The sequence below is a fragment of the Leptosomus discolor genome, chromosome 1 (genome assembly GCF_034619465.1).
Source record: "Leptosomus discolor isolate bLepDis1 chromosome 1, bLepDis1.hap2, whole genome shotgun sequence".
Classification (NCBI taxonomy): domain Eukaryota; kingdom Metazoa; phylum Chordata; class Aves; order Leptosomiformes; family Leptosomidae; genus Leptosomus; species Leptosomus discolor.
The window spans coordinates 208,137,357-208,162,597 of record NC_141391.1 but is presented as its reverse complement, the minus strand read 5'-3'; the positions used below and the strand labels follow the sequence as shown (position 1 = coordinate 208,162,597).

The following is a 25,241-nucleotide window of genomic DNA, read 5'->3' as shown; positions in this document are numbered from 1 at the left end:
CCAGTGCAGCCCAGGCGGGTGGCGCACGGGCGGCGGGAGGCTGCTGCCTCACGGGGAGGCGGGGGGAGGAACGAAAATACGGCACGAAGCGGTTTTAAAAATAGCGGCCGGGCGGTGAGGCACGCAGCCCCTCGGCGGGCTCCCGCGGCGCCGGGGGCGGCCCGGCCCGGGAGTTCCTCGGCTGCCTTGTAAGGAGCGCGGCCGCCACAGGGCCCGGCGCCCGCCCCCGCTCCCCGCCCCGACTTTCCCCCGCTGCCGGCGGGGAAGGCAGGAGCCGGGAGCGATCTGTCCGTCTCCAACTCTCTCCTCTTCTTTCCTCCTCTCCCTTCAGGAGCCCCCACCCTGCCTGCCTCTCTCCTCCTCCTCCTCTTTCTGCTCTGCAATCAGAGGAATAAATCAGGGAAGGACACACACACAGACACAGGGAGCGGGGATCTGTTACAAAAGTAGCCCTGATGGCGGCGGATCAGATGAAGCTGGAGCTGCTGCTGGAGTAGCAGAGAGTGGAGTCTCTCTCTCTCTCTTCTCTATTTCTCCTCTTCCCCCTCTCCACCCACAGATCTCCATCGTTTCTCCTCCTCCTTCCCACCCTCGGCCGCGCTCCCGCTTCTCCGCACATCTCTGGGCTGCGCCTCCTGCGAGGGGGCGGGTGTGTGTGTGTGGGGGGGGGGGAGCGGAGGAGGCTTTAAAAAACAACAGCCCCCCCCACACCACCGCACACACAATAATTGAATTTATTATTATTGCCGTCTCGCCGACTTGGGGAAGGGGGATCGATCTTCGATCAGGAAGATGGCTGCTGGCTGGCTGCTAGTCTTTAGCCTGACACTTTTCCAGTCCTTGGTGATGAACCACTCCTCGGAGGGACCCTTCCCTTCGGCCACCACGTAAGTCCCCGCGGGGTCCGGGGGTCGGGGCGGGGGCACGGCCGGGGCGGGGGCGCACCCCTCTGTGCCGGGGGGAGCGCGGCGCCAACACAAAGGAAAATAAAGTAAGTCCGCGCGGAAAGTGGCGGGGAGGTGAAACGGCCGGATTTGGGCTGCTTTCGCTTGGGAAAGAGTCACGGTAGCCCACGGTCCCTCCGGGGCGGTCGCCGGGAGGAGGGGAGAGTGCCCCGGGCGCGGCCGGCGGCGGCACTTTTGAGGTGAAGGCTTCGCCTCGGAGCCCCGCTCCGGCGCAGACCCGGCTCTAAATACACCCCCGGCGGTGCGGCCGCCCGGAGAGGAAAGTTTCGAGTTACCCAGAGCCCGCCCCCTCCTCCCGCAAAGGTTATTTCAGCCTGGCTGGACTTTAAAAAAAAAATAAAAACTTTCGCAATTGTATTTAAATTCAGGCCAAAGGCAGGTTTTCCTGCCTTTCTTGCGGCAGGCACCTGAGCCGGGCGGGCGAGCACCGCGGCGCTGCCCGCCTGTGTCCGGCGCCCTCCGGCCGGGACGCGCCCCGCGGCTGGAGCGGCGGCGGCGGCGGGGCCGGGTCCTGCCCGGGGGGGGGGGGCGGGGGGTGCCGCGGCGGAGGGGTCCGGCGCCCCTCAGGCCGCGCAGCTGCGGAGCTGCCTCCCGCAGGGCCGGCCTGGCGGGTCCGTACCTCTCCTGCGGGAGTCCCCGCTGCGGGAGCGGCCGGACGCTCTCGGTGCTCGCGGCTCAGTGGTTTGCGGGGCCGTAGGGTGGAAATCCCGACAGCGCGGGGCGCGTACCGGGGCGGGGGGAGCGCTGCCCGGAGCGGTGCAGGGACCGCACCATGTCAGTAAGGAAAGGCCAGAATAAGCCAGTGCGACGTATTGGAGATTCGCTTACAGGCTGGAAAACCGAAACACTACGGACTAATGACCGTGTTTTCTTCCTTTTTCTTCTTTCTTCCTCACGTTATTATTATTTTTTTTTTTTTCTCAAAGCACTTACCTTGGCCCCTGAATCTGGGTTAAAGCTACCAGTAGATAACTTTTCAGTGGGTGACTCACTTTAATGCATTTTACATAAGAAAAACAGTGCTAATGGTAGTCTTCCCTGTTGTTTAACGCTGGGGAGAATTTATTGCCCTCGCTCATCCTGTGCAGAAGGATGAGTTTACAGCAATTACCAGCAACGCATTTTCACCAATTAGTACTGCTGGTGGGTTGTTATAATTGGATTCAGTTCTGAGTGTCGGTACCATTATGAAAGACTTAAAGGGATGCTCACACAGTTAAATGAAGGAAAGGAATACAAAGATAAGTGTAAAATAACCACTTAATATCCTCTCAGTTGAATAAATATAGCCTTTCATTGAAAGGAAAATTACCTTCTGAAATATTCTCGTGTGGCAGCTTATAAAGATGTGCCATGTAGAAGCAAGAGGGACAAAATACAAAGCCAGGGCTTTTTAATTCAGTGCTTTTCTTGTGTTTGAGCTCCTGTATTTACTGTTTGTTATTGAGCTGATAAGGTTATTGTACACAACTAATTACAATTTATCTTCTACATAGATTTTTCTAGTTTTAAAAGAGAAAGAAATACGGAACCTAGTGAAATAAAAAAAAATACTGTATTAAAAGAATGTTGTGTAATTTCAAATAGAAGTCTGGATCACTTTTCAGCATAATGCTATGTGATACTTCCTTAAAACTATTTTTGTCCCTCTGTCCATGTTTGATAATTCCCTTCAGAATTTACCTTTTCTGCCAGTCATGGTAATAGAAATTGTCAACAGGGAAACATATTATATAGTATAACTTTAATTATAACTATGCCTATGATTAAGTAATTCAGAATGTGATGTTAGTCAACAGGATTTCCATGTTCTACACAATCTGCTTGCTGTTGGCTTTCTTGTTTCTCATTATTATTCCATTGAAATATTGTAGAAACAATTTATAGCACCCGTCCATCCTTCATAGTGATGTTTCACCTTTGAAATTAAATCAAAGTGCAAATAAGGCTTAGTTTATTTAGAAGGCAGCACAACAGGTTGATGCAGGGAGAGCTGCTTTCCAAAAAGTAATGATGTAACAGGTGAAAGAAAAAAGATTTTTTCTTAAAAAGGATTCCTTTTTAAGACTTGACAGCAGTGTTTTGCTTCCTACTATAGATTAGAAATGGGGAAGAACAAAGAGAAGTGACGCAAATGCCCTTAACATGAAAGATTTTATATTTTTAATAGTATTAAAAATAAGAAAAAAAAAAGGAGAGAATAAAGAAAGGATGTTAATAATTGAAGAACTGAAGGTTTGCTGATCTTATGTTTTTAGCCACCTGCTTTCTCCCCATTATTTTCAGTCTCTTTTTCTCTCAGTTAAAAAGTTGGTCTGAGGAAGCAGTATTTCTCAGCTGTTGTGTGAAAAATCTGCATATTCAGGGCTATGTAGTTCATGATTTCATCAACAACTCATTATTGTACAATCACTTTTCCTTCAGTCATCTGTTCCTTCTTCATCACTAAATACTCTAACACGTGCTTTTACTAAAACATTCTGAAGCCTTTACCACCAGTACAGTATTCTGAAGCCTTTACCACCAGTACAGTAGTGTAGAAGTAAGAAACATTTTCAGCAAAAAACGCTGAAGGTTTAAACAATGCCTGTTTGATAGAATCTCAGTCACTTGATTAATTTCTGACAAGGCAAAAAGGCTCCGATATACTTACCCCACAATGTGTAGAGAATTTCAGGTGAAGGATTGTGCCGCACGAATCGGGAGCTTTAATTTTTCATGGAAAATCTGAGCAGGTGGTATAATCGCATTTGTTGCTCCCTGTGTTAGAATATTTCACCACAAATATTGAAGATTTTTTTAAAATGGACTGTTTAAGTGTAGTGGTAATTACATCTTGATCTTTAGCTACAAGCCTTAGCTACTGATCTATGTATTAGGTTTCATTAAAATGTATCATTTTCATTGTATCATGTGTTAGGGATCTATTATGTGTTATACAGGGTATCATGCTCTTAATATAGCAGCTCCAAATACTTCAATATACATGCAGCACAGCAGATATTTTGCACTTATATGAGAATATTGTTGTATATAGTACTCCTGCCACTATAACCACACTACTGCTAACACAACACGCAAAGCACTTCTTTCTTTGTAGCCATATATATTTATTTATGACCTGCATCTATAGAGACTTAAAAAAACAACAACTATTAATTAAATGTAGTTCGTATGTTTCCTGATACAGGTAGCATAGGACTCTCTATCTGTTCTTTTATCTCTACTGCATCAAAACATATAGTCTTGAGTTTAAAAATATGTTGCGATTCTGAAGAATACTTCTGACACAGTGTTGAAATTTTTACTGATAGTGAGTAATGTATAATATAAAGATGAACCTCCTTCTTTCTGATGATAAGCCTGTCTGTACTGATTAAAAAAGAGAAAACAACCAACAAACCAAAACATACTTTAATTTTCATAAACCTACAGATAAAGCCTTTCAATATCAATGGTACTGTTTCTGTAACTACATCATATATATATATATATATATATATATAGCTTAATATCTGTTTTTATTTTATTTTCTCTAATTTTCCTCCCCCACTCATTTTCTCTCTTTCCTTTATCTTTCATCCTTTTTTCCTCCTCAGTCACCTGTTCTGTATGTAGAGATTAAATTATACGTTATATTCAAGACAGATCTGCTACTTAGATGAATTGGTGTAAAACATCTGCAGATAAAAATAATATAAAGAGGATAAAAATATTATGCATATGAACATATATATATGTATGCTGGCAGGAAATTTTTAGAAAAGAAGTTGTATAGTCCCGTTTTTTATTTGCGTGAATCATCCTTACTGTTTTGGTGTCATTAGGACAGCTCAGGGAAGTCTATATGAGTCATATGAATTAGGGCTTGCACAACTGGGACATTTGTATTTTTGGGTTTTGCACATGGACCTAACAAGTGTAGGTCTTGCTGAGAATGTAGCTGGGCTTGGTACACAGCGTCGCTTTCTGTATAAAATCAGTGACCGAATGTAGGTAGAAGGTATTTATGATGTGTTCTTTTCATCTCTTTTTACTGTCTGTCAGATTTAGGGGTTTTGACATATCTCATATACTTATAATCTCATTTTTAGCATAAAGTCTTGATAGAAGAATGCCAATTTTATTGCTGATGTTAATTAGAAAAGACAGCTGCGTTAATGGATTGTAAAATGTAAGGATCCTCTTCAATGGAAAACTGTATTTTCCAATCTATTTAAAAATCTTCATTGTTAGGAAAAAAATAATCTGCCGAAGTGTACCTTCGCAACAGTGAATTGGAAAGAAAGCCAAAAGATGTCATCTACTTAGAATCAGGGAAGTACAATATCACCTCTTAGTGTTTTCTCGCAGCACATGTCTGAATGCTGAGCATTATGCAAGGTGTATAATCATACTGATATTTTAAAAAGTATTGCTCCAATCCATTCTTCTAGTAGAAATACACTTAAAGATAGGTGTGAAACAGCTTGTTGATTGGTGTTGGTTTCCTTTTGTGATTGTCTCTGTACATGTAGTGATGATAAATGCAAATTATTTGGATCCACAAAGCATTTTTCTGTTTTACATTTTTTATGGTGTAAATTGTGAATGGTTATTTTTTTTTTCTGTTTCCCTTTTGGACATTTATGCTGAGGCCTCAAAATTAAGAGATTATATAGATTTGCATTTTATTAGGTGTGAAAATTCAGCTGAAAACATCGATATAGATGCTGACCATAAGAGACGAAATTTCATTGAAATAAATCAGCATTGTAGAGGTTCTTGCCATCTTTCATTTTGCAGTGATGCTATTTTCAGAACTGTATTGCTCATACCCTGCAAAATGATTTTATCCAAGAATTCAGCTGCTAGAAAGAGAGCTGGAGCTTGGCAGCACATTAGTCTGAAACATATTCATTGTTAAATAGAAGGCCCGTTGTACAGGTCTTAAAAATATTTATCTAGCAGAGCATTTTAAATTGATGGAAGCAGGTTCAAATTAGTACTGCTTTAATCTCTTGTAACAAAGAAACAAAACAGGCTATAGTTGCCCACTGCTAACTGTGATCTGACGTGCTTATGCCTTTAGTGTTTCTTCCCTTCTGCGAGAATCCTTTACCCAAGGTAGTATTTATTATCTTCTACACCAATGTTTGACTTAAATCTCTGCGAGATGGGGGTTGCAGTTTAGGAGCATTTTAGTAGTTTAAGAGGAAAATGACTCATTCTCTTTGTTGTTGACCACAGTAGAAGCAGAATAGGGCCCCAGATTGTACTTCTTTGCAGCAATATAGGAGCTTTCGATCCCTTTGTGCTTGGGATGCGTGTTGTGCTTAGAGTGCTTATAGAGACCTTAGTGACAAAATCTGATGTTATGGACTGCAGAAAAGATTGTTTTCTATTGCCTTGTTAAAATATCCACTTTAACAGGAGAAAAGATTTACCAGAACACAACACTGGAATAAAATTTTTGGACCTTAGCTATGATTTGGTAAAGCCAGATGCCATACTTTGTTTATACCTTTTACAAATGCCAAATCAAACTTCTTGATAGAAAGAATGACAGCTCAGTGTCCTGCTAAAACATATCTAGCACCTTGAAAATACACAGAACTTAAGAAGCACAAAATAATAACTGCATTTCTGCCCCCACCCCTGGGCAGCACCTGCGCATTGTGTCTCAGATCACTCTTAGCCCCTTCCTGCATCAGCTTTTTCATTCCGTGTACAGCTGCTGCAAGACAGGTATCAATGAATACTTAAATGATTGACATTTGAGATTACAGGTCTGATTTATTTCTCGTGTTGCATCTGTTAAATAGCCTGATCCCACTTAACTTTTCTCAAGCGTATATTGGGCAACGCTCTGTTCTGTAGGATCAGACCAAGAGACGGGTTTTGCATCAGTTGTGCCATTGCTTACTACAGCAAATTGGTCACTGCTATTGTGGAGCGTTGTGATTCTTCTTTCCCTCCTGATTTCCGATAGTAAGAGAGAATTGGAATCACTATTGTTTCCAAAATATGATTTTTATGTCTATAAATGCACACAGTAGTGGTGTGGCAGTGGTTCACGTTTAAGATGCAAATACGTAACGCTGATAGTGAAATCACTCTCAACTGCGTTTAACTTCAGTGTTGTTCATGGGTTGGATATTCTCAATTTAGGGCCAGGCTATGCTGCTTGTACCCTGAAATTAAAAAGTCCCGTTGATCTTCTCAGAAAAAAAAAATCAGTGTAAGAGTTAAGATTTTCAAACTATGCCTCAGCACTTTTTAATAGCTAAAAATTAATGGCGTATGCCTGCAGCTATTCAGCTCAAGAGGGATTTGTCTTTCCCTTCTCTAGTGCTTTCCAAACTATTTTTTGACCTACTCTGCTTCTAAGCAACGTTTCACACCTTTCTTCCTTCCAGACTTAATAAGTTTTCAGGGTGAAATGTAAAATATACTCCCTCTTTCATAAGCACACTATGATAAGAATATGGCTCACCGTTTGGTAATGTTACACTAATGATGTTAGGGAAAGGACCGCGGTTTTTCGCTTGTCTTCCTCCTTACAACACCTTCCTGTGGGCGCCAACAGCAAACTGATGACAAAGAGCTGCATTTCTGTTCCTAATATAATTTTGCTATTTATTTACAAAGATTCTAACAAGTTTATGAAAAAGATTGACATTATTTTGCATCAACAAATCAGCAAGCTTTTGCAGTTAATTACAGTAATTCAAAATCAGACTTTTTTTTTTAATCTGAGGCAGGCCTGAAATATCCGTAGAATATGAATGTGAAGTTATAATATTGCTGACTATTATAAAAAATGTTGTATTGGATTTTTCAGCCTCTTTTTAAACTACTTCCTCACTCTTCCTCATCTGAGAATTGCTCAGGACAAGAACTGTAGTCTGACTTTTTAACAGATTTTCTACATAGAGATTTAAGTGTTTTTCATTGTTGAGATTTCCTCTGTTTCTCCAGAGCCATCAATGTTAGGCCAGGAATGCAGAAAAAAAAGAGCGTTTTTTAAAAGAATGTGTCCTATGGATCATATGCACAGCAATCATTGTCTTTAACACAGAGGTATATATTGGATCAGTTGTCCTTTTTTCAGCCCTTATGCATATAAAGCTTCAGGTGAGGTCTATGAGCAAAGACTTTCAAATTTATCCATTATAATAATTTTTGATTCACTTTTGACCTGATTCGTGAAGTAAATAAGAACACGAAGGAGTTGCTGAGTCCACAGTCTAGTTTTTGTAGCAATCAGATGATAAATTATGTTAATTTTTATTTAACAGAGAAGCACTTTTCTAACTCAGGTGCTCGTGTTTCTCCTGTGCAGCTCCCCACTAGACTGGTGTAAAAGCTTAAAACATTCCCCAGCAATATCATCTCTCCCTCCCTTATCTTTACTGGGTTTTTTATATTTTGCTAAGCATGGACTAAATCTTCTTTCAAGTAGGGAAAAAATAAATTTATAAAGGTTGTCTGGGTAAGAGTGGCAGGACTAAGGCCTAAGTCAAGGCATGCCATTTTTCTCAATTGTCACTTTTAATACAATGCTGCATTTTTCTTTCTGCACTAAGGTAGTCTTAAACAAACTGGTGAAAGGGAAGTTTTCCTCAGTCTTGGAATGAGTAGGAATTTGCCACACCTGGCTTGTGCTGACTCTTGATTAGAAATTCCAGGCTTTTCCATAGGAGGAAACTGAGCCATGGGGTCTGTTCTGTCGAAGATTATTAAGTGAAACATTTTGCAGTCTGAGCTGGAAGAATCATTTTTATCGATACTTCAGGAAGGAGGAGAGTAATGAAAAAGAGATGACTGGAAGTATGAATTACAAAGTTAGGGTTTTTACTATTCCTTATCCCACTCTTACATGGGAATAACTTACTCCTGCATGCAGATCCAATATCCCGTTAGACTAGGGATAAGTTCAACAGCCCATTAAAAGGCAAGTTTTGATTTATGACATTTTGATGTGGACTAGTGGGATGAATAGTTTATTTTGTAATCATGTTCCCCCAGTATGGGTTTGAATAGTCTATTTGGTAGAGGTCTTGTTGATCCTAAATACAGCCATATACTTGGAGGCAATACTCTTTACTTGGGGAGTGCCTTGCCCTATGAAATATGTTCATACTCTGTTTTGTGTTTAATTCACAAATGTGGTGTTTCTCATGCAGAAGTCAATGCAGATGTTGGTTTTTTTGGCACTACCTGGCTGATTTATTTTAGTAGATTGAATTAGAATAAAATATAATACATAGTACACTATTTAGACTAATTCCTGCAGAGATTATTGAATGTCCGTATTTTCTGTTAATCTTGTATGTAATTTTATTCTTTTTACATATGGACATAACAAGTCCATTAGATTTTTTTTCAAAGACAGGTTAAAGTGAAGTGACATACCTGTAGACATGCATGGAGAGAGAATATGGGAATTGAGTGAAGTGAGCAATAAGCTTTCTTGCACCATCTTTTGTTAGGATGGTTAGCTGTGTGTCTATTTCCTACTGCAGCAAGTATTTCTTGATCTGAGACTTTTCTCATAAATGAATTCAGTGGCACCAATTTAAAAAAAAAAAGGAAAAAGAACAGAGATAGAAGAGGTAATAAGCTTTTTTATTTACTTTAATCAGAATTATTCTGATTTTGTTTTCAATGATGTACATTCTGAATTGTGTGTATCTTGGCTGAGCTCTTTATCATTATGTGTCTCTCTTTATTATTATCTGCCTCCTTTTATCTGCCTTACATTATTTCTCAAGTTCTGTACCTTAGTTTTCCACACTAATTTCTGTTTGTAAAGCAGGAAACTGCAGTATCTTATCATTTAGTCAGGCAAGGGTTTATTGTTGAGATTAATTTGTTAACTAATGCCTCTAAAGGCCTCTGTAGTTCAAAAGTGTTATTAAGCTGTTGAGCCTTGTTTATTAAGATTTGTGTTTGCTATATTCCCACCTTACCTCAGAAACTTGCATGACCAGACCTTTCCTGGATGGATAATACCTTTGGTTTACCTCTCAAATACCTCTCAAAGGTTGTTTTTTGTTTTGTTTTTTGGTTTTTTTTTAATAGAATCTGTGTAGAAAAGGTACCATCATATCTGCTTCTTTTGGTAACTTGAGACTGGGGAGTTAGAAGAAGTTAATCCCCACGATCTGTTCTTCTTGGACGTACACAGATTGTAAAACATAAGCTTAACAGCATTTTTAGAAACTAACAGGAGTCAGCAAAAATCTGCAGACAGTATCATGAAAAGAAGCCAGCATATCTGACTCATGCCAACGCTGCGTGCTAGTTGCACTCCTTTGCCACACTGCAAATCGTTGTTCTCACTGTTGAAATCACTTGGAGCTCTAGATGCCCCGTTTGTCTGAAATTTGTACTGTGAATATTTCGTACTTTCTAATTAAAACAGAGGCAATAGATGGGTACAATACTAGCCAAGGGCTCATGGCACTTGAGTTCATTAACATAATGTGCTACCCGCTTCTTCTGCAGTGCTGGCTACTGCTGGGTTTATTCCTTCTGTTCCCATTTCTAAAATGGGAATGACACCCCAATTGTCATCCTGCTTGAATAGATGTGGTGCACATTGCAAGGTGTCCTGCTTCTGTAAGAAAGATGGTCATAAAAGTACATAGTTAGTGCTAGTTAGGTGGTCCAGCATCAACTTATTTATGTTTATGAACTAGTAGCATGCCTAAGATGATTGTTAGCAATCACTAATTACCTGATAATCACCAAGGCTGTGAAGATTTCAAGCAGGAGTAACATAGTTTTCACTGCAATCGTTTTGGTTTGCTACAAATAGTAACAACAGAAGTGCAGTCCTTACCAATTTTTTTTTTTTGGTATTTACCAAGCCACTTTTCCTGCCTTATCATCTTCTTGGATTAGACTTTTAGCTGTTGTGAATACATTTTAGATTACATGGGTAGATATGTTAGCTGGGAGAGAATCACTAATGTGTGCAGAAACATGTCTGAAGGAGATTTCACTATACTATACACATGGGGAAAAGCTTTGTGGTAACTGAAAGCAGAATCTGGTCCTTATAGTCACTTTTAACTGATTAGAAATACATGAAGAATTAATTGGTTTGTTGCATGACTAAGATCATGTCTCAGGATATACTCTAAATGTCTTTTGGAAATGATTAGGTACCCAATTTCATCCTCCTTTGCACCAGTGTAATTTCAGCAAAATGAGTATCAGTCCTGTATCATTTAAATCCTGAGTGCAAGGATGAATCCACATAAAATAATTTCTGATTAAACACATACAGTTTTCATCGCAATGGAATAAGTCATCACTGTCAAGGCCTGATTGTAAAAATTATATAAAATAAAATGTAATACATGGTCATATTAGGCTATACAGAGGGGAATAGTAAGATATCACAAAGAAACCATGCGTGATATCAGATGTGGTCATTTGTCTTCCTTCTAAATGATAAGCTCTGACACCACTTCATTGCCTGTGCCCCACTGAGCAAGTGTCCGTGTAAAAAAGAATTCCTTAATGTGCCGGAAGGCATTGAAAAATGTTCCCCCAGATTAGGAACAAGCACAATTTTATGTAAGTATGGAATTGTAAGGAAGAAATACTTTCCTTTTCAAAATACTGCAACGTCTAGTAATGTGCAGGATAACTGTAAGTGGCTTTCTGGCTTTCAGAACTTTACTTTTTTATGTGTTTGCTTTTTTTTTTTTTTCTTAAGCAATTATTTCTAGAGCGCAATACTGCAATTTGGAATGGTAGAATGATAGAAGTAATTTATTTTAACCCCTCATTATGCACAACCGAATAATTTATTCATCTTCTGGTATGAAATCTTGATTTTTCAGGTAATTAGGTTTAAAATCAGCAAGAAATTTACAGACAAACTTTATACTTTTTTTTCCAATGAAGCTGGGTTTACTCTGAAAGATGATGTTGGAACTTTATGGGGACATGAGGTGAAATTCTGATGTGATAGCTGCTTTGCTGTTAGAAGCACTTGGACAGTACCTTTACTCATCTGCTGTGTAAATGTTCTTAGTACAGATAGACTCTTCCAGTCTGCAGAACTAGAATTAAAAGCAACCATTGCTTCCTTGCATGGATGGTGAGAGATACAATTAACAAATGGCCGTAAAGAATATTGTAGTGGATGTATAGAACAATACTTTGCCTGCAGGTATTTTGCTGATAGTGGTTTTTCCTTTCATAACTACATTTATTTACAGAACAAAATACTTCCATGGCCTGCAAGGTAGTTTTGCACAAAAACGCTCAGCTATTATAGATATACAAGACACAAAGCTTCTACAGACACTTTATGTATTCAGTAGAGATGCTTTCAGCTTCACAAGCACAGGTTAAACACCAGTGATTAAATATTTTGTTCCACATATCTAATTTCCTTGGGCTCTATTTCTTTATAGTGAATAGTATTTTGCTCTCCAGTTGTCCCATTGCTCTCCATGGGAGTAATCTGTTTACAGAATAAAGTGCCCCTCAGTCTTTAAAAAAAATCTGAGTTAAAAGTAAGTTATCTGATTGTAAAGCTAAACATTTGAAAACTAGGAAATGCAAGATGTTGAAATTGCTTTCCTTATACATGTTCATTGTGGTCCCATATTCTGTTACAAAATCAACTATTTTTTTTCCTGCTGGAAACATGTTTCATTAAGTATATGAAATAGATGTACAAGGGCAGAATTATGTTTACATTAAAGTGCAGATGAATTCTTATTTTGGTTATTTAACTTAACAGCTTTTATGATTTTGACTTAATAAGTGGTTTTTTTTCTATAGTTAATTATTCAAAATGCAACTCCAATGTAAGACTAACATGACAGGTGGATTTTGTAGACATACATTGTCTCTGGCAATGAAAACCTTGTAATAACTTCTACTATATGGAGAGACTGCAGAAGCATTTGCTTCTGAGAATTGACAGTAAGGTATTAGCCACAAGTTATTCTTTGAACCCAAAAGCTATGGTAAAGATAGGCTACGCAAAGAGATGTTTTTGAGATATGTTTGGATATTTTCTATTGTTAGGACACTAACAGAGAAATTGCTGCCTGATTCTCTGTTTTTTGTGCTGCGTGACTTCAATAATTGGTACAGCCCTTTACTAGGCAGGAACTACTTCATAGCTGGGATTTTCCCTGAAAATTAACGAACAGGAAATGTCAGCAGTATGCCACAGGAATACTGACCGTTCTAGCTACCTGCGTGGGTAAGAAAATCGTGCTTCTTGTTTGTCTAGCTCTGTATTTAATCTTGTGGTGATTTTGGGAGCAACCGTATCCAAATTTAAAAGCTTTCACCAATACCTGGAATTTTAGATTTCTAGTGTACCAGATCCAAATTTCATATACTGACATTTAATAATGTATATTTGGATAAAACTTATTTAAGGCTTTCTTAATAGCCAAATAGATAACCTGAAAGTTGGGCATCATATGCAAAATGACTTTCAAAGTCTGCTTAAAATGAAGTAGTTTTTGCTTACATACTATGAAACATGCCTACAATATCTTCAAAGTAATAAAATAAACCTCGTTTTTGTTTGTTTTGTGGGTTTGTTTTTTTTTTTTTAACTTGCAGTATTGCAAGCGTGTTTTAGTGCAGAGTCCTTAAACAAATATATGATAGGCAAATATAGACTATATGAGGTACTACACAGTTTTGTTTGTTTTTGTGGAACGAAGCTTCTAATTCAACAGTAATTTTGATAGATTCCACTTTGTAGTTTGTTACTATGTGATTTGACGTAGACACACATCCTTCATGCAATGTTTCTTTCACCTGGGAAAATTGGATAATGAACTAATGAAGGTTTTCTTGGCTGATAATCTTGTCTATTTTCAGAATAGAGAAATTACACAATCTTTTTAGCGATCAATGTCTATCTAAACAAAATCAATAAAAAATAAGGGCTATTTACAGTGAAGTATTGCTATTTTACATTGTTTGTGTAGTTTCCTGAGAGTCTGGAATGATGCTGAAATGATACAGTAAAAAAATTGTCAGGAGCTTTGAAACCAGCAGTTTAATGGCCACCTGATTTTTCTCTCAACTGAAATAATTCCCCACGTTTTGTCTGCCTTCATACAGATGTAATGCCTTATCATTGCTACACTTACATTTTTTAGAAGAAAAGCTCATTCTGTGCCTCTCAAACTAGATATGGTTTGAATTCACATGGCTTCAAAGTTGTAAATCAGGGCTGGATTAACGCTTCCAAGCTATTTATTTACAAAAACAAAACAGGAGTTCCAGGGCCTGTTTTTCTGTTCTTACCCAGTTTTCTCTTTCATCTGTGAATTCTTCAAAAGGGCATAGAAAATTGTTTGGACAATGCTTTCAACATGTAATATGCTGTGTAAGTGCTGATTTTTGCTATTAAATATCAGAGCAGAATAAAAGTCTGAATACAAATTGCTATTAGAATTATGGTAAAGATGAGTGGCTAGTCAGGCTATCAGCTGCTTTGCAGATTTAACCTACAAATTAAGGTACAGAAAATTCAGATCAAATATACACAATGCTTTTATAGTACAACTAGGTAGCTTGTGAATTCATTCTTCTGAACTGTTAAGCTTCTAAATTTGGCCTGAAGAGAAATCTGCAAAAGCAGGACAGTACTTTTTCCATTGCTCAACTGTTTTCTTTCTAACAGTTATATTATTAAAAAACAAACCCCAAAACCAAAAGCCTTTTCATTTTTAAGTTTACTTAGAAGGTAGAAGTATGAAGTGGTGCCATAATATGATTCTCAATAAAACATTTTTCCTGTAGATCTTGACTTTCAGATGTTTGGATCAATTACTGCATTAGCTAGTTCATCTGAAGGAATTATCGCTAAGTGACTCATGATACAACATATTCCCTGGAAACATTCAGGGTCACGTTGGACGAGGCTCTAAGCAACCTGGTCTAGTTGAAGATGTCCCTGCTAACTGCAAGGGGGTTGGACTAGACAATCTTTGGAGTTCCCTTCCAACCCAAGCTGTTCTATGTTTCAATGATTCTATGTTTTCTTAGTTGATTTTTAAAGGAGTCTTTCAGTAGAAGATTTGTGGATAGTTTTAAAGGCTTCTATATATGACATCTTTTTTGCCAACCTACTCCAAAGAAGTACTGTGATGATGACTTAGGTACAGTTTTGTCTTAGGTCACATCTTTTAGTGAAATTAAGCTTGGCCTTTTCTGTTGTCATGCTATGGGACAAAATAATACTAAAGCTGCATGGAAATGGCCTGTCATCCCTGATTTTTGTGTGGTGGTAATGAATTTCAAAAAGTCATAGAAATTACATACAGAAAGGAATCTATTGCATCACTTATTATATCTCTGACGCATTCCTGAATATAATTTCTAATATGGCTGAATTTGTTGTATACAATTCAATTTGACGTATGCGAACAATCTCAGACCAGGTGACTGAGTGTTCCTCTATACAGACCTCAAACAGCAGCAGTGCATGCATCATATATGTTTGCCTCTGCTCTTATTAGCGTAGTAGTTGGAAGGTCCAATCAGGAAACAAACCTCATATTATTATGGATTCTGTATGACAGAAGCTTATGAGACCAAGATCCTTAGAAAGTTTGGCACGGAAACAGCATCCCTAGTAATGGTAAAGCAATATAGTTTATGTCTCCTGAGGGTTTTCTCTGGTAATACCTGTAGGGGAACAAATAATGGCATGGATAATATCATGTATACTAATGTGTGTGCACCTCACACATGATGCAAGAAAGCCAAATCACTTTCTGTAATTTTTTGTCCCATATATTCATTGCTGTTATTAGTGTAGGACAAACATGTAATGCAGGCAGACATTAAATGGTCTGTATGGTTTAGTACCCAAGAGAATGGTAGAACCTCTGACATAGGTGACACCATTAGTGATAGATAGGACAGAACAGTGATTTGCCCAATACTTAGTGCAAGGCTCTTAGTCTTTTGTAAATGTATGTGTCACCCTTTAGGACTTCATAAAACTTCATAGATCTCTCTTATCGTTGATACCCTGCAGATGTTTTTGCACGTGAATGCTTCTGGACAGTCTGGTTGTTCTACAAATAGTAAAAAAAAAAAATATATATATATATATATTTGTAGGATTTGGCATAACTGGTTTTTATAGGAGCTAGATGCATTACTTTATTACAGTACATCTAGTATGGTCCTGTTCTGTCTTCAGACTATGGTCAGTTGAAGAGACATACATTTCTGTATCTCAGCGTCAATGAATTTTTGACAACTGTTCAGGCTGACATCCTTTGTATGAGCACACCAGGGCTGTATTGGTTTGATGGGAGTAGCATGGGGTATGTTTAACTGTCGGTACATGCTTTACCTTATTTCTGTGCGCTAGCGTTACTATTGATACTATACAACAGTATTATATTTTCATATTATGATGGATGGCAATAACTAGTAGGATATTCTGTAACTACAGAATTACGAATGTTTGAATATTAATCAACATGACATCCAAAGAAAAAAACACTGGCTTTCCAAAAATATAAACTGTACTTCAAATCTAAATTTTTACAGTCCTTTCATAAACTGCTAGTAATTGTGTGATCTTAGCCGTATCACAGGGTTATCTTTGCCTTAGCTAATCGGTCTGCACTATGCACGTCTATTACAACTCTGCACCAAACCAAGCACAACGACTTGCCCTGCGTCTGATTTCCTGCAAGTATTGAATCATTTAATCCTCTGTCTTTTAAACTATGGGAGAAATGCATGGATGTAGATTGCAAAATTCATGTTGATGTCAGTAAAGCCATAATTTTGCCCTATACAGTTTGAAGTTATTTCGGTGACATTAAGGTATATGGAACTACTGCATGCATATGTTGATCATATACAAATTTCCTCCGCGTACCTTTATTTCTTCATTGAGTGGAATGTAAGTTCATTATCTTCCACGTGTTTTTATATTCATTTGCCTCTTGCCTCTGTATAATTAAGGTTAATATCTACATAGATATTAGTTACGTACACTCAGCAGGTGAGCTAAGTGCAACTACTGACTAGTGGTTAAAATTAGCTGGTAGGCAAATAATTAGGGCTACTTTTGAGAAGATTAAGACGTATCTGTGCAGTTGCTGTCTGTGCTATGTATCCAAACCAAAACATCCACATTTATGAGTATTTAACACCCTTCATGAGGACCTTGCATTTTCTCTCCCCCAGACGTGCACATCATTAATTTTTAACAAATAAATATGCATTTCATCTGGTATTGATGGGAAAAAAGGGCTTTTTTGTTGCTTTCTGAGAAAGTAATAGTTACTGAAACTTAAATTAAGCTTGGCCAGTAATAGATACAGTTTGTTGAACACGGGGGAATACTTAAAGGCCATTTGGTTTCCTTTTCTGAAAAAGAATGCAGGGAGTCTGGTGGTGAATCAGATATTCTATAAAAGGTTGCTTGGGTTGTTATGATTGTTATGAGTCAGGGAAGGTGGGGTGAAATTTGGTTTCTTTGTTTAGGAGTTGCCATGAAGCATTTAGAAAGGGGGGTGTGTGTAAATTTAAATAGCATGATATTCCTACTTCCCCAGCAGTGCTATTTCTTTATCCTTAACCTATATAAACCCAAATATTGCTGCTTACTGGGAGATCAAATATTTGAAAGGATGGAGGGTAGGCAGCATCCATGAGTTGAAAGCAAGCTCCTGTTGCAGCTGGATGCCCTTCCATTTGACGTGCAGTGTGCTGTTATTCTGTTTAAAATAAGGCCTTTATAATAGGATGGTTTTATTAATTGGTTGCACAATGTTATTTAAAGAAACCTGCGTGATTTTCCTTTTGTTACGTTCGCATACGTATCTACGAATCATCAGTTTAGAAAGAAGTGCTGTCCGATTAGCAAATGGTGAGCTGCCTGGGTTCAGACAGATGCCAATCAAAGCCGGAAAGCTCATTTCCAGTGACATTGCTAAGCACAGGGATGAGTATTCGCTGGAGTTCACTTTGGAATGAAAATGTTGCCGCAAAGGCCTGGCGCTTCCAGCTAAGGAGCAGCAGGGAAGGAGATCCACCTGAGGAGCACAGGTTTGACACAGTTGGACTGCATCCAGCTTTGAGTATCGCTGTGGCTTCCTGCGGGAAGCCGGAGTCACTGATAACTAATGAGGTCCGTACCCTGTTCGGAGCGCTCGCTGACAGCATGTCACTGAGCAGCAGGGTAATATAAATAATAAGATTTTGCTCTGTTTTCTTTATTGCTCATTGTTGCTTTTATTTTTAGCTCCTTGCTACAAGAGATGGCTCTCTGGATTGCTTGCTCTGGTGCACACACTCTTTTTCGCTAGCTGGCTGTCTCTGTCTCTTGACAGGTGTAAGGAGGATCCTAAATATAGAAGCCACCCGTCAGTTGGCTTCAGCAATCAGCAAGTACTGATTTAGCATTTCTCTTAACCAGCTAAGTTCCAGAAGGGTGTTTCTTTTAAATATTTAGAAATCTGTTCAATTGCAAGCTTTCTTTAAAATTATTAGTGAACCAGGTTATCCTATAGCATGAAGAATGCCGTAAGCAAGCGTGTCTCAGTAAGGGCAGTTGTCAGGAATGGCTCTTGGGATGGAAAGGAGAAAAAAATGCTTTTTAAAGAGCTCCCATATTTTAGCAGTTTAGTTAATGGTGTCATATCTCATTGGGGAAAACATTGTCACTAGGTATAAGTACAGTCTCCAGTTTTTAGCTGAAGGAATGCACTTTCAGACATAAATAACTGTACTGTTTCTTATGAATTTTTCCTCAGGAGAACAGATTTAACTGCAAGTGTACTGATTAGCTGGGGTTTACTTTGCTATGCACAGAAATTAGGTGCATGGTGAGAAATGCAGTTGTCCTGGTACTGAATGTTTGTAGTGCCCAATAAAAGTATTTTTAACACACACTAATATTTTTCATGATGTACATTTATTTATGCTTCTGTTGAGGTCAGCACAATACTGATTCTTAAAAAAATTGGCCAAATTTGATCTATTACCATTGCAAACAGTTCTAATTAGGATATTTGAAAAAAAAAAAAGAAGAGGTGCTACACTACATTAAAGACTTACATATTTTCTGTTAGTCTGTGGGCTGGCATCTTAAATTCTTTCTCTTCCTTGTCGCCACTTGACATTAATATTCATGGAAATTTTTCACAGTCTACAGAGAAGAGGAGGAGATCCTAAAATTCAGTATTTAATTGTGACAAGTGAGCTGCATGTGATGAAGAACCTTTTTGATACTGATTTGTTTTGGTTTTTATGCTTTATGGTTGTAGTACACTTCTAGGATATTAAACATTGTGTTAAACAGAGGAACACATGTGAAGTCAGTGCCTTTATGTGGCGCAGAAAGGCAGTAGTACTATTTTAATGATAGTTGTAGTGGTTACATGTGGTCTGTCTGGTTGTGAAAAATTCTGTAGGAAGATATAGCATGGGTTTGTTATGCTTATGTAAGGTTTTATTTTTGGTAAAATATTTTTTATTTTTAAATAATTGTATTTTAAAAAATATTTTTATTTTAAAAATATTTTTTATTTTTGTTCTCCCTATACCCAGCCATGAGAAACAACCTGTTCCCCTATTTCTTTTTTCACTATCAATTAGTATAATTTATTGCAAGCTTCTACTGGGTTTGGGATGTCTGCTTCGGTGGTTGATGGAGAGTAATTCAAACCCCCAGAAAGAAGTAAGAGGGCTGCTAGGTAAAATAGCAGGACTAGCCTTGAGAAAAGGTAAAAAGGTTTAAGTTAGAAGATGTTTCCAAGAAAAGAATGTTTTCTCAGGTTCGGGACAAGAGATACTGGGTTAGGTCTAACTTTCTTGACATTTTTGTACCTGAAAATCCAAACTGCATCTAATGCACCTTCTGAGTAGAAGCTCTTTTACATTTCTCAGATCAGAACTTGAACCCGCTGAAGCCTACTAGTTTTGGTTATGACCTTGAGTTTTTGGGTTCAAGGGAAACTGAATATTCTTCAGTGCAAACTCATGTGATCTGACAGTGACTTATCAAAGGAGCAAACCAGGATAGCCATAAGCTGATAATGCAGCTACCTGAGCACAGCTTTAGCTGCCACCAGCAGCTGCTATGGTAGGTAAACATGGCTTTGCTGAGGTGTGAGCCACCACGTTGGAAGGCAGAACTGCTTGTTTAAAAACACTTGTGCATCTAATAATTAGAAGGTTATTATCTCCTCAGTCTTCCAAATTTATTTTTCGCTGTAGCACTATGTTTTTTCTAGTTGGCTAGAGACCTGTCTAGGTTCTGTCTACCTTTGGCGTATCATTTGCTAAATGCAGTGGGAAGAACTTTTCTACTGAATTTATTTTACCAGCCTTGTGTTCATTAGACAGAAGAGGTGGTGGTCTCCTCTCGTGAGCATTGTCCTTTAATCACAACATAGAGGAGAGGTGTTGTGGCTGTATATCTACACTGTTTTCCTTCGCCCTTTATCCAGGACAGAATCCATGTACTCTACTTTAACCTTTGTGTTTTCATAGCCTAGATACATTTTCTAAATAGAATAAAAAGTTGGGCCAGGTGATTTTTCCATCAGCTTCCACAGGCATTAAATCAGGTCCATATTAGGATTATGTGAAAATACTTCTATTTCTGTATCCTACATTGTAAAGTTACATGAAACAAATAGTAGTGTTTGTTCAGGAAAATTCACACTAAAACTGCTTCTAGCAAAATATAAGAAAAAAATGCATTTAGATTCTGAGAGTTAGGAAACTACCTTAGCAATAAAAATCCTTTTTTCATCTACCTAGCTATCTATCTGTCGATCTTTTGATCTTTCTATCCATCTATCTATCTATTTACTGGGATGAAGTTGGGGATAAGAAATAGTGCCTATAACTGGATTAAGGATGTAAGAAGGTTACCAAGAGGATGTAAGGGTACTTTGTGAGCAGAATGACTAAGATTGCTAATAAAAATAGACCCACTGGTCGTGTTACATGCTTGGTAATATTGTGCTTGAGGACCAAATATGTGGAACAAAACCAATCACTGTGAATCTGTAGCATTACGTAGGGTTGGTTGGCAGTGCTGATAGTGATACAAATATATGTTTGTCCAAATAAAGAGAGGAGGAACTCTAGAAGCAGAGTTCAGAATCTCTTGTTCTGAAGCAGTTTTTGAAGTGATTCTATTGTATGCACACATTTAGGGTATAAGATAGGTTTTCTCTCCCCTCTCTGTGCTAGTCATTAGAACCTGCAGGAGCGATCAGGTTTGAGGATGCACAAACCTCAGGCATTTTCAGACAGCAGAGTTACAGATAGAAGGGAATAAATCTTGAAAAAAGCACAGTCAGTTATGATTTTCCCACAGAGAGAAGGAGCCCTTCAGTGTTTTCAAAACAGACTTGTGACTAACAGCTAGCTGTATAAATAATGGGATCTTATGTGGTACATAAGAATTATCCTCTCAAGCTGTACGATAGCCCCTTAAGCAAACGAAGTATTTACTTTTCAAAGGGCTGGATAGTTTTTAAAAGGTTTTCTTGGTTGATAGTACTTGTATTACTAGAATTTGCATTTAAGACCTTGTGGGGGACATTGAGTATTTTGATAGAGTGAAAGTAATATATGTCCTCATTTTTGAATTGTAGTCACTGCTTTTAAAGGTAATGGTGAACAAAACCCTCTTGTGAGGTGTTATTCCCATTGCTCGGTGCAGCAATGTTTTGGGTTTGTAACCTGTGAAATAGGATTCTTCATGACAAGAGTTACATGGAAGAGGCCAAATTCAGTGCTGTCAAAGTAGAAGGTTCAGGAAACAGATGGGCAGGATGGCGGTTTTAAGAAGCAAGGAAGAACTGTGATCTTCATGTCTGAGTGCAAACCTACGCCGTGGCAATTGCATAGTATCATCTTTTCTGTCATTTCTGGCTTAGGATTTACAGGATCTTAGAACCTGTAGGTCGGACATATGCCTCCTGTTTTCCTTTCCTTCAGGAAAAAAATTATAATTTTTGAAGGTTCATGTTTCTAAATGTTTCTCTTTGTGTTGAAGTTTGAGACTACTTTAGAAGTTAGGAAAATTATTCTTTAATGAAAAAACCCTACTCTATACCTCTTCTGACACCTCCTTTTGTTCTTTGTAAAGCTATTGCTTTTACACGGTAGCAATCTCAACAAAACTTTGTCTGTTCCAGGCTAAAACTCAGATACCTCTGCTAAGAAAATGAGTGTTGGTTCTTCAGGAAAACAGGTCCTACAAATTCAAATTGTAAACTCTATTAAAATAAAGCATCAAACAACTGTGTGCATATAGTCTGATTATGTATGTTTTTTGCAAACACTTTGTAGACCTGGAGCTTTCAATACTTATCTCCAAATTTATTTAGAACATTTAGCCTAATCCTATGACAGTGCACAGCATTTTCCACCAAATGATGGTTAGAGGGCAGGATCTACCCAAGTGTCCCTTACGTGGCAAAGAGTGGCTACAGCTATGCCATCCTGCTCTGTGGGCGCTGGAGAGCCAGTACTGATCCAACTGCTCGCCCAGGATAGAAGATGTCAGTGGAAGGCATAGGTTGCAAAAGGCATAGAAGGTCTCGTATAGGTTCATAGCTTTCTCCTGTGAATCTACATTCATATAGGCCATGAAATCTCAAGTGCAGTGTAAACTATGTTCTCCCCAGCAAAACTTTCCAGGAAAGACTGCCTTGTCTATTTTTCGGGGAAGACTTCACTAGAAATGCAGACATCAGTTGTAATCGACACCTGCTTGCTCCTGTCCTGGGGAAAATAGTGTGTGTAGTATCTGATGTTAAACTGAAGTGTCAATACCAGGGCAACTGTAAACCCATCAGCTATGGATAGAAGTGCAGAATAGACTGAATTATGTGTGTATTAACTTTGTGGACTCTGCTTCCATGAGGGAAGGGAAGCCTAGAACCCCCCAGGAAAGTGCTCTTTGTCCTGTGTAGCCACACACCTTAAACCACTGATAGCCTTTGTATTTATTGCCCTGCTTGCAAACTTCCCTGACTGCAGTCATCCCATTTCTAGTTCAAGAATTAATCCCTTGGTGGCCGAAGCACAGGAGTGGCAAATCCTCTTAAGCGAAAAGTACATGTGCCAGAGCTGTGTCTCTGCAAAGTGCTTAGTGAGGCACCTACTGAGAGATTCCCACCTTGGCTTGTCCAAACACATATGTTTTGTTTACATACCTTGTAGTGCGGACTATGTAACCATAGGAATGGGATGGGGAGAATTAAAGGGACACTTGCTAGAAGAGTGTTGCCACCTGGCAGCATAACAGCTTGACGGTCCCAGTTTTGCAATTAGTCTTTTTAAACAGAGATTTGTAAGATCTTGTGAATCATATGTGCTCAACCTAGTCTTGGGGTTTCTAATTAAGGAATGTAATCTAGATGTCTGAATTGCTAGGAATTTAATGAAAAAATATAGCTGCTTGCATATTTTCACTGTTTATATGCTTTTTTTCCACATTAAGAAGTCAGTTGCTGAACACTAATCACACAGCAACATAAATACTGCTTCTTGTGTATGTCCTTTGGTAGAATTGTTCCTTCTACGTGATTATGATGCAGCAGGTGACAGAGAGTTAAGGTATTTCTCCCAGTTTTACAGCCTGTATAAGGACTGCAGCCCTTGCAATCCAGAACTGCATAGCTCTCAAAGGACAGATGAAAAAGGGTGGCAAGACAGCACAGCTTTGTGTTCACTGCACTTTATGTGTTAGCTTTTGGTGTTGCACATTCAACTTTTAAGAGGTGTCAGAGATTTTTCTATTCCTAGCTCCAGCAAGAGCCCCAAAGAGGATCTCTTCTGGAGCAGTGTTGATACAGTGTGGCTTAGGGCGACATGCCAAAACATAGCACTTTATAAACAGTCACCACGTTTTTAATGGCTTTCATCAGGAGACATTTACCGCTTGTCAAAGTGTCAGCCTGACGACTAGAGGGACTGAAATACACACCGGAGAACAGCAGTATGGGCAGAACTTGGGATAACGTCGTCAGTTAGCTGTTTCCCTCCATGCTTTCTGGTTTCGAGAAAAGTATTAATCTTAGGGGCCCCAAGCCCCACTGTAATTCTTGAGTCTTTCAAGAGCAGAGTGTCAGTCCTGGACAGGGTGAAAGTGTTGCTGGACAGCCCGCCTAGCTGTGAGAAGCCACTGCAGTGTCTGACATGCGTGTGGCCACCTTTGAAGGATGGCTGGAGGCATTCCAAAATACTTGCTGGAGGATGTCACTAGCTGTCTCTCCCTTTCTTTTTCCTTCTTCTTAATGTGCTCTGTCACCTCTTGTAGATGTGATCTAACTCCATCCAGCCAGACTGCGATTCTGCTGCTGCATTAGGCTGTCTGTTCTTCCCCGTGCTGCTCCCTTCTCCTGCACAAGGGATGTAAACCAGTGGAGGCGTGAGATGGGACGAACCTTGGCTGTGTCCTTGGTGCATTTGCAGTACAACTTAGCCAGTAAAGGAAGCTGGCAGATTCAATTCATTCCCGAACTAGCATGTGACGTAAAGTTGAATTTCTGAGCTACTGCTCTCGCCCAGCTCTGACATCAGGCATCATGACAAAAAAAGCCAATGCACTTCTTTGCGCTGTCAGGACATATTTCTCCTCTCTGCCTGCAAGGAAGGAGTAATGGCAGCAGCCTAAATCTGCAGAGATCCAAGAACCAAGTGCTTCCTCTGGAGCCTTAGATTGGCACTTGATTTCCTTGTGTCTCTCCTCTGAACTGCAAGGAGTTGTCACTTTTTATGACACAGGGATGCTGAATTAATTTCAGGTCATAATGCACTGAGATTTTAAAGTAGTAGGCACTATGTAAATACGTTCCGTAGACTAGTCTCTGTGTATATAAAAATATTTATCCTCTCCAACTCCATTATAACCAACATTAAAATAGTTCACCACAAAGTATATTTGTATGACACAAACTTTGCTTTGTAGCAAGGAAGATTAGTTGTCCTAGCAGGAACAAGATTCAGGTGTTACTAAAGATAGAGATTCACATACGAGCTGCCACGTTTGCTCTGAAACCTCTCCTTGTCTTTCAGCAACTGGAAAGATTAAGCACCTTTTCTCCACAGATAAATAAAAGCAAGAAGAAGCATTCTACTCCATTTACACTGGAAGACAGTTGATCATAAAACTAGTGTTCTGGTACCTGGTTCTGGATTTATTCACTCTCAGCTTGTCATCTTCCTCAGGCATGCACTGGTCCTGGCAATTCTTCTTGGACTGTGCTACTGCTGCTAAGTTCATGA

At 39.1% G+C, this 25,241-nt stretch overlaps 1 protein-coding gene across 5 annotated transcripts in view; it reads left to right on the top strand.

The window, feature by feature from the left end:
- The first annotated feature begins 792 nt into the window (after window positions 1-792).
- Window positions 793-25,241, top strand: part of CACNA2D1 (calcium voltage-gated channel auxiliary subunit alpha2delta 1) — a 428,163-nt gene continuing 403,714 nt past the window's right edge. For all 5 annotated transcript variants that reach the window (XM_086474480.1, XM_086474471.1, XM_086474465.1 and 2 more), the window contains exon 1: window positions 793-887. In XM_086474480.1, coding sequence (XP_086330606.1) covers window positions 793-887 — 95 coding nt within the window. The remainder of the gene's footprint in view (window positions 888-25,241) is intronic.